At 43.6% G+C, this 10,586-nt stretch overlaps 1 protein-coding gene across 1 annotated transcript in view; it reads left to right on the plus strand.

Annotated features, from left to right (window-relative positions):
* The window catches only part of irbpl (interphotoreceptor retinoid-binding protein like), a 28,544-nt gene extending 20,565 nt beyond the window's left edge, over positions 1-7,979 (plus strand). Inside the window, exons 3-4 of the mRNA XM_072491749.1 lie at positions 7,050-7,192; positions 7,308-7,979. Of these exons, the coding sequence (XP_072347850.1) occupies positions 7,050-7,192; positions 7,308-7,627 (463 nt within the window). The 3' untranslated portion in view covers positions 7,628-7,979. The remainder of the gene's footprint in view (positions 1-7,049; positions 7,193-7,307) is intronic.
* Positions 7,980-10,586: the final 2,607 nt, after the last annotated feature.

Below are 10,586 nucleotides of genomic sequence, written 5' to 3' on the forward strand. Positions count from 1 at the left end.
AAGGCTTTTTTTAAAAGGATTGAAAAGAGCATCATGGGTTTTGTTTGGGCCGGGAAGACTCCGAGGGTGAGGAAGGGATTCTTACAGCGTAATAGGGATAGGGGGGGGCTGGCACTACCGAGCCTAAGTGAGTACTATTGGGCCGCTAATATTTCAATGGTGAGTAAGTGGATGGGAGAGGAGGAGGGAGCGGCGTGGAAGAGATTAGAGAGGGCGTCCTGTAGGGGGACTAGCCTGCAGGCTATGGTGACAGCCCCATTGCCGTTCTTACCGAGGAACTACACCACAAGCCCGGTGGTGGTAGCTACACTGAAGATTTGGGGACAGTGGAGACGGCATAGGGGAAAGACTGGAGCCTTGGGGGGGTCCCCGATAAGAAACAACCATAGGTTTGCCCCGGGGGGAATGGATGGGGGATATGGAATGTGGCAAAGAGCAGGAATAACGCAACTGAAAGATCTATTTGTGGATGGGAAGTTCGCGAGTCTGGGAGCGCTGACCGAGAAATATGGGTTGCCCCAAGGGAATGCATTCAGGTATATGCAACTGAGGGCTTTTGCGAGGCAACAGGTGAGGGAATTTCCGCAGCTCCCGACACAAGAGGTGCAGGACAGAGTGATCTCAAAGACATGGGTGGGGGATGGTAAGGTGTCAGATATATATAGGGAAATGAGGGACGAAGGGGAGACTATGGTAGATGAACTAAAAGGGAAATGGGAAGAAGAGCTGGGGGAGGAGATCGAGGAGGGGCTGTGGGCGGACGCCCTAAGTAGGGTAAACTCGTCGTCCTCGTGTGCCAGGCTAAGCCTGATCCAGTTTAAGGTATTACACAGGGCGCATATGACTGGAGCGCGGCTCAGTAAATTTTTTGGGGTGGAGGATAGGTGTGCGAGGTGCTCGAGAAGCCCAGCGAATCATACCCATATGTTTTGGGCATGCCCGGCACTACGGGGGTTTTGGATGGGGGTGACAAAGGTGCTTTCAAAAGTAGTGGGGGTCCGGGTCGAACCAAGCTGGGGGTTGGCTATATTTGGGGTTGCACAAGAGCCGGGAGTGCAGGAGGCGAGAGAGGCCGATGTTTTGGCCTTTGCGTCCCTAGTAGCCCGGCGCAGGATATTGCTAATGTGGAAAGAAGCCAAGCCCCCGGGGGTGGAGACCTGGATAAATGACATGGCGGGGTTTATAAAGCTAGAGCGGATTAAGTTCGTCCTAAGGGGGTCGGCTCAAGGGTTCACCAGGCGGTGGCAACCGTTCGTCGAATACCTTGCGGATAGATAGATGGGGGGGAAAAGAAGGCAGCAGCAGCAGCCCAGGATTTGGGGGGGGGGGGGTGTAACTTGTGACAAGGCAGTTGCCAATTAGGGCTAGTTTTCATTTTTGTTATTTAATATTTATTCATTTTTTGTTTTTTGTTTATATATAAAATAGGTCATTGTTATTTGTGCTGTTATAATATTGTGTAAAGGATGCACAATGTACTGTGTTGGTTGACCAAAAATTTTCAATAAAATATTTATTAAAAAAAAAAACAAATGGAACATCAGAAAGAATTAAAGCGGCTGGAATACAAGAGTGGGAGAGAGGAAAGAGAGAGAGAGGGAAAAAAAGAGAAAGAGAGAGAGAGGAAAAAGAAAAGGAGAGAGAAGAAAGGAGAAAAGAAAGAATAGCCCTAGCAGAACAAAAAGATAAAGAGAGGGAGTTTGAACTTCAGAAAATGGCCATGAAATATGACAATTAGTTAAAATTGGCAGACGTAAAGGGAAACGTACAGTTGGATGATAGTGATGAGGATAGTGAGAAAGAGGGTCATAGTCGAAGGCTTGGTGGGAATCTATTTAAATATGTCCAAGCATTGCCAAGGTTTGACGAGAAGGAAGTGGAAGCCTTTTTCATTTCATTTGAGAAGGTAGCTAAACAAATGAAAAGGCCACAGGACATGTGGGTGTTACTGATTCAAACAAAGCTGGTAGGTAGAGCTAGTGAAGTGTTTGCATCACTACCGGAGGAGGTATCTGGAACGTATGAGGTGGTGAAGAAATCCATCTTAAGTGCATATGAGCTAGTGCCTGAAGCTTACAGACAAAGGTTTAGAAATTTAAGGAAAGAATTTGGTCAAACATACATGGAGTTTGAAAGGCTCAAACAGAGTAATTTTGATAGGTGGATAAGGGCTTTGAAACTAGACCAAATGTATGAAGCTCTCAGAGAAATTATACTTTTGGAGGAGTTTAAAAATTCAATTCCTGATGTAGTGAGAACTCATGTGGAAGAACAGAGGGTTAAAACTGCGAGATTAGCAGTGGAAATGGCAGATGATTATGAATTAGTTCATAAATCAAAGATTGGTTTCCGACATCAGTTTCAGCCTGTGAGGGATAGAAACTGGGGACATGAGAAATACTCAAGTGGTAAAGGTAAAGGTGATCTGACGGGAGACAATAAAGAGAGTGTACCTCAGATTAAAAAAGAAATCCAGGAGGGTGGAAAGGAAATGAAAAGTTTCAAATGTTTTCACTGTAATAAACTAGGCCATGTAAAGTCACAGTGTTGGTGGTTCAAGAAAAGCACTGGGAAGGCTGATGTGGTAAAACAGGATAAGACAGTGGGGTTTGTTAGAGTGGTAAAGGAAAGCCCAAGGGAAGCGAAGGAGGTGCAAACGATTGTACAGCTTGTTCAAGAAGTAATTGTTAAGGAGGTGCCAGATGTATTTAAAGAATTTACTTGTGTGGGTAAAGTTTACTCATGTGTATCAGGAGGAGCAGGTAAAGAAGTCACAATTTTAAGAGATACAGGGGCTAGTTAATCTTTAATGATAAGAGATGAGGAATTATGTAGTTTGGGGAGAATGTTGCCAGAAAAGGTGGTGATATGTGGAATTCAGGGTGAGAGGAGTAGTGTCCCATTATATAAGGTAAGGTTGGAAAGTCCAGTGAAGAGTGGTGAAGTGGTAGTAGGAGTAATGGATAAATTATCTTGTCCAGGAATACGGTTAATCTTGCGTAATGATATAGCTGGATCGCAGGTGGGAGTGATGCCTACTGTGGTTGATAAGCCAGTGGAATATCAGACAACTGAAGTGTTGAAGGATGAATATCCTGGGATTTTTCCGGATTGTGTAGTAACAAGGTTGCAAAGTCACAGGTTAAGACAAGAGGAGAAATCAAAGAGTGAAGATGAAGTTGAAGTGCAATTATCAGAAATGATTTTTGATCAGATAGTTGAAAAAGAACAAGAACAGGTGGAGGATGAGGCGGAATTTTTAGTTCAGGAAAATTAGCGGAGTTTCAACAGAAAGATGTAGAAATAAAACGGATATATCAGAAAGCATATACGGAGGAGGAATCTGAGAGTATACTAGAGTGTTATTACTGTAAAAATGATGTCTTGATGAGAAAATGGAGACCTGTACATATGCAGACCGATGAAAAGTGGGCAGAGGTTCATCAAGTAGTATTGCCGGTATGGTATAGAAATGGTACCTCATGTGCGAGTTGCACATGAGGTACCAGTGGGAGGTCATTTGGGAATAAGGAAAACTCAAGCTAAAATCCAGAAACATTTTTATTGGCCTGGACTACATAAAGATGTAGTTAAATTTTGTCAATCATGTCACATATATCAAGTGATAGGGAAACCTCAAGCAGTGATAAAACCAGCACCTTTAATACCCATTCCAGCATTTGAGGAACCTTTTACAAGGGTCCTAATTGATTGTGTAGGACCACTTCCTAAAACAAAAAGTGAGAATCAATATCTTTTGACTGTATGGATGTGTCTACTAGGTTTCCAGAGGCCATTCCAGGATGTAATATTACAGCTAAAAGGATTGTGGAGGAGTTACTTAAATTCTTTACTAGATATGGACTACCCACAGAAATTCAATCGGATCAAGGAATGAATTTTACTTCAAAGTTATTCAAAGAAGTTATGGATAGCTTAGGAATAAAACACTTTAAATCAACTGCGTACCACCCAGAATAGCAGGGAGCATTAGAAATGTGGCATGAGACATTAAAGACAATGTTGAGGGCGTATTGTCAAGATTATCCAGAGGATTGGGATAAAGGAATTCCATTCGTATTGTTTGCAATTAGGGATGCACCTAATGAGTCTACCAAATTTAGTCCTTTTGAACTAATTTTTGGTCATGAGGTAAGAGGACCACTTAAGTTGATTAAGGAGAAATTGGTGGGTGAGAAGTCGGAAATTACACTATTGGATTACGTGTGAAATTTTAGGGAACGATTAAATAGAGCAGATGAATTGGCTAGACAACATTTGAAAGTTGCACAAAATGTAATGAAACGGGTAGCGGACAAGAAATCCAAAGTTCGTAGTTTTGCCAGTGGGGATAAAGTTTCAGTGTTGTTACCAGTGGTAGGAGAGCCTTCAAAAGCAAGGTTTTGTGGACCGTATCAGATTGAAAGGAAATTATGTGGTAAAAACACCAGATAGAAGGAAGACTCACCGAGTGTGTCATGTGAATATGCTTAAAAGGTACTTTGAAAGGGAAGGATAGAAAAAGGTTTTAATGATTCTAACTCAAAGTGACGAACCAAATCCAGATGACTGAATTTGGCATACCTCAAATTAAATTGGAAAATGAGGATGTTCTTAAAAATTGGGATGAATTGTTAAATTACCTTCCGGAGGAAAAACAAGCTGACCTGAAAGAGTTATTTATATCACATGGGCAAGTTTGTAGAGATAAATTGGGAAGTACTAAAATGGCTATACATGATGTAGATGTGGGAAATGCTGTTCCGATCAAACAACATCCATACAGACTTAACCCTTTAAAATTGGCACAGGTTGACAGAGAGATTGAGAGTATGCTGAAGAAAGGCATAAGTGAAGTGGGTTGCAGCCAATGGAGCTCACCCATAGTGATGGTACCTAAACCAGACGGTACCCAACGGTTGTGTGTGGACTATAGAAAGGTGAATTCAGTTACAAGAACGGACTCTTATCCTGTCCCACCATTGAAGGATTGCATGGAGAAAGTGGGACAATCTGCTTTTATTTTCAACTTCCAGACATGGAAAGAACATTTAAAACATTGTATGGAGTTCTTCGATCGACTTCAGGTGGCGGGTTTGGTGATGAACCTAGCCGAAAGTCAAATTGGAGAAGCCCGAATCACTTTCCTTGCGGAGTTTCCGATATCCTGAAGACAAATGGAAATAATGCGATTTATTAGCATGAGTGGATTTGTTCGAACAGTTGTGCAAAGGTTTTGAGGCGTGATTACTCCACTGATGGACTTGCTAAAGAAACGTCAAAAATTTCAATGGATAGCGGACTTTCAACAGGCATTTGATTGCCTGAAAGCTGTGATTACCAATGTTCCTGTATTGGAGAATTACAAGGGACTCTGTGGTCAGATTGAACTAAAGTATCTGATTCTAAAGAGAAATGCCGAGGAGTAGAGGAATGGATGGATCCTGCAGAGACTTTGTTCAAAGAGACTGAAAGAAGAAGAACAAAGAAAAATGGACTATTATTATACCTGTTTGCATGTGTTGTTTTTTTTTAAAAGATAAAGTATATTTACTGTGTACTTTTCTTCGTGGATGGTGCAAAAGTGAAAAATGAAACCATCTTGAAGTTGATGGTTTATTTTTTTTTCTTGGGGGGAGGTGTCATACGAGAGTGCCTTTAAGAACTGGATGTTTAAGCAATGTACCTTTAAGAAAATAGTCATGTCATAGAGTGGGTGGAGCTCAGCTCAGGTCCGCCATTTTGTAGGTTTTTAGTTTCAGTTTTAAAGCAGTGTCTGTGTGTTTCCAGAGAGCTGCAAGTTTTGCAGTTTGGTTTTGCTGAGAGCAGCTAAAAGGTGCCTGGCTGGTTTTGCTGAGAGCAGTTTAAAAGTAGAAAGTCAGTTTGCGACAGTCTCTGCCATTCTACAGAAAATATATATATCCTTTAACCTGATGTGATACTGTTTAAAGGTGTTAAGTCTCTTGGAAGTTTGAAGGAACATTTTAAGGAAGTATTTACTGTTGCAATATTTTCTGAGTTATCTTTGAAGTAAGGGGTTTTAAGAGATCCAATGTTTATTTAAGATGTTAAGTTGAGTTCATGGAATAAACAGTGTTTTGTGTTTACAAACCCACGTGTCCATAATTGTAATCCCACTCCTAGGGAAAAAGCCGTGTGCTCGGAAAAGCAGCAAATCCATTAAAGGGAGAGGTTGATTGAACCCCATGATACATTTTGGGGTTCTGAAAAGCCTCGCCCATAACAATTGTCACAAGTAGGCTTACGTTAACACGGTAATGACGTGTTATTGCGAAAATCCCCTCGTCGCCACATTCCGGCGCCTGTTCGGGTACGCTGAGGGAGAATTCAGAATGTCCAAATTACCTAACAAGCACGTCTTTCGGGACTGGTGGGAGGAAACCGGAGCGCCGGAAGGAAACCCACACAGACACGGGGAGAACGTGCAGACTCCGCACTGACAGTGACCCAAGCCGGGAATCAAACCTGGGACTCTGGCGCTGTGAAGCAACAGTGCTAACCACTGTGCTACCATCGTTGCTGGTTACAAATGACTGGTTACAAATGCTGGGAAAGACATTGTCTAATAAAATGAAATGCAAACATAATCAGTTCACCGTGAACATTATGGTTGGAATTCAAGTTTGCACGTTCTCCCCGTGTTTGAGTAGGTTTCGCCCCCACAACCAAAGAAAGATGTGCAGGGTATGTAGATTGGCCACGTTAATTATCCCTTCATTGGAAAAAATGAATTGGGCATTCTAATTTTTTTTTTTAAATGGTTGGAATTAAATGATACAACATTGGATGGGTGTGGAGTGAGAAAGTGAATACAATTTGCCCTCAGGTTAAATCAGCTCTCTCTCAAAAGGGGGAGATTAGCCTGTGGTCCTTGAGGACTGTGGCAACTTTTCAGTTTCCCTTAATTTGGACCAAGAGTCAAAAGAACTGGAATGGTTCTGTCCCGATAGAGACTGGCAGACGTGCTCAGTTTATTTTCCTGCGTCCTCTATTATGTAACAAATCCAAACACGTCTTATGTCCCTTAGGTACAACACTGGAGGGCCTACATCTTGGATCCCAGCCATGTGTTCTTATTTCTTTGACGAGGGAAACCGAGTGCTCCTGGACACCATTTACAACAGACCCAGTGATACAACCTCCCAACTCTGGACCACCCCACAAGTAGCAGGTAATGGATCAAAAAGATGGCTTGTGTTTCTAAAAGCGCCTCCTTACTTTAATTTTCTCTTACAGTTGTTGCTATAATCCCTGTGTGTCTTTGTCTTTGGCATATGTGCGTTAAGGGGAGCGATACGGCTCGAAAAGGGAATTGATCCTCCTCACGAGCAAATACACCTCGGGGGCAGCGGAAGAATTCGTCTTTGTCATGAAGAGGCTGGGCAGGGCTCTGGTGGTTGGCGAGCGGACGAGCGGGGGAAGCCACCCCCCTCAAAACTATCATATGGAGGACACCAACCTGTACCTGAGCATCCCCACCAACAGGTCCAACACCCCGGAGGGGTTCTCCTGGGAAGGGACGGGGGTCGCGCCCCACCTCGAGGTACCCGCCGATACAGCCCTGGAGAAGGCGAAGGAGATACTTAACCAGCTCATCATTCCATAACTTGTTCCCCAGAAGTTCAGACGCGCGTGATATCAATATATGACTAATGAGTGCTATTAAAGAGAGTATTCCTCCCCCCCCCCCCCCCACCCCCTTCCCCCATCTCCGGACCTAGCATGGCACAGTTGGAATCCCTCCTCTTGTTTGTACTTCGCTGAAGCCCATTCGCTATATCTGCTGCAATTGTCTCTAATCATCTGCTTTCTTAGAGTTCTGGGTGATCATTTCGTCAACGTTGGTTCCTCCTCGGGGAATATGATGCAAAGTTTCGGGGAGGGGTGGGGAACCTCATTATCATTTTGAGGCACTGTGCAATGCTGATTGATCCAATAAAATGTTTCAAAAAAAGAAAAGAAAATTGGAGAGGGACGTTTTGATCTGCTGTGGTGTGTTAGTCAATGTTTGGGCTAAACGCAAATGTCATTTCTGTTATTCCGATCAAGACATAGGAACAGAAGTAGGAAATTCGGCCCGTCGAGCCTGCTCCGCCATTAAACACGATCATGGCTGAATGGACCCTTCAATGTCTTTTATATCCCCTCAACCCTTTACCTTATTGTTAATATAAATTCAATATACTTAAACAAGGATCGATAGTGACATGAATCCTCCCTGAGAAACACAATTATGGAATCCAATCAAAGAACAAAGAAAAATTACAGCACAGGAACAGGCCCTTCCGTCCTCCAAGCCTGCGCCAATCCAGATCCTCTATCTAAAACTGTCACTATTTTCTAAGGATCTGTATCCCTCTGCTCCCTGCCCATTCATGTATCTGTCTAGATACCTCTTAAATGACACTATCGTGCCCGCCTCTACCACCTCCGCCAGCAATGCGTTCCAGGCACCCACCACCCTCTGCGTAAAGAACTTTCCACACATATCTCCCTTAAACTTTTGCCCTCTCACCTTGAACTCGTGACCCCTAGTAATTGAGTCCCCCACTCTGGGGAAAAAGCTTCTTGCTATCCACCCTGTCTATCCCCCTCATGATTTTGTAGACCTCAATGAGGTCCCCCCTCAACCTCCGTCTTTCTAATGAAAATAATTCTAATCTACTCAACCGCTCTTCACAGCTAGCGCCCTCCATACCAGGCAACATCCTAGTGAACCTCCTCTGCACCTTCTCCAAAGCATCCACACCTTTTGGTAATGTGGCGACCAGAACTGCACGCAGTATTCCAAATGTGGCCGAACCAAAGTCTTATACAACTGTAACATGACCTGCCAACTCTTGTACTCAATACCCCTTCCGATGAAGGAAAGCATGCCGTATGCCTTCTTGACCACTCTATCAACCTGCGTAGCCACCTTCAGGGTACAATGGACCTGAACACCCAGATCTCTCTGTACATCAATTTTCCCCAGGGCTTTTTCATTTACCGTATAGTTCGCTCTTAAATTGGATCTTCCAAAATGCATCACCTCGCATTTTCCCGGATTGAACTCCATCTGCCATTTCTCCGCCCAACTCGCCAATCTATCTATATTCTGCTGTATTCTCTGGCAGTCCCCTTCACTATCTGCTACTCCACCAATCTTAGTGTCATCTGCAAACTTGCTAATCAGACCACCTATACCTTCGTCCAGATCATTTATGTATACACAAACAACAGTGGTCCCAGCACGGATCCCTGTGGAACACCACTGGTCACAGTTCTCCATTTTGGGAAACTCCCTTCCACTACTACTCTCTGTCTCCTGTTGCCAAGCCAGTTCTTTATCCATCTAGCTAGTACACCCTGGACCCCTTGAGACGTCACTTTCTCCATCAGCCTACCATGGGGAAACTTATCAAATGCCTTACTGAAGTCCATGTATATGACATCTACAGCCCTTCCCTCATCAATCAACTTTGTCACTTCCTCAAAGAATTCTATTAAGTTGGTAAGACATGACCTTCCCTGCACAAAACCATGTTGCCTATCACTGATAAGCCCATGTTCTTCCAAATGGGAATAGATCCTATCCCCCAGTATCTTCTCCAGCAGCTTCCCTACCACTGACGTCAGGCTCACCGGTCTATAATTACCTGGATTATCCCTGCTACGCTTCTTAAACAAGGAGACAACATTAACAATTCTCCAGTCCTCCGGTACCTCACCCATGTTCAAGGATGCTGCAAAGATATCTGTTAAGACCCCAGCTATTTCCTCTCTCACTTCCCTCAGTAACCTGGGATAGATCACATCCGGACCTGGGGACTTGTCCACCTTAATGCCTTTTAGAATACCCAACACATCCTCCCTCCTTATGCTGACTTGACCTAGAGTAATCAAACATCTATCCCTAACCTCAACATCCGTCATGTCCCTCTCCTCGGTGAAAACCGATGCAAAGTACTCGTTAAGAATCTCACCCATTTTCTCTGACTCCACGCATAACTTTCCTCCTTTGTCCTTGAGTGGGCCAACCCTTTCTCTAGTTACCCTCTTGCTCCTTATATATGAATAAAAGGCTTTGGGATTTTTCTTAACCCTGTTTGCTAAAGATATTTCATGACCCCTTTTAGCCCTCTTGATTCCTCGTTTCAGATTGGTCCTACATTCCCGATATTCTTTCAAAGCTTCATCTGTCTTCAGTCGCCTAGACCTTATGTATGCTTCCTTTTTCCTCTTAGCTAGTCTCACAATTTCACCTGTCATCCATGGTTCCCTAATCTTGCCATTTCTATCCCTCATTTTTACAGGGACATGTCTGTCCTGCACTCTAATCAACCTCTCTTTAAAAGCCTCCCACATATCAAATGTGGATTTACCTTCAAACAGCTGCTCCCAATCCACATTCCCCAGCTCCTGCCGAATTTTGGTATAGTTGGCCTTCCCCCAATTTAGCACTCTTCCTTTAGGACCACTCTCGTCTTTGTCCATGAGTATTCTAAAACTTACGGAATTGTGATCACTATTCCCAAAGTAATCCCCGACTGAAACTTCAACCACCTGGCTGGGCTCATTCCCCA

This window comes from Scyliorhinus torazame, chromosome 28, assembly GCF_047496885.1.
Source record: "Scyliorhinus torazame isolate Kashiwa2021f chromosome 28, sScyTor2.1, whole genome shotgun sequence".
In the NCBI taxonomy this organism is placed as follows: Eukaryota; Metazoa; Chordata; class Chondrichthyes; order Carcharhiniformes; family Scyliorhinidae; genus Scyliorhinus; species Scyliorhinus torazame.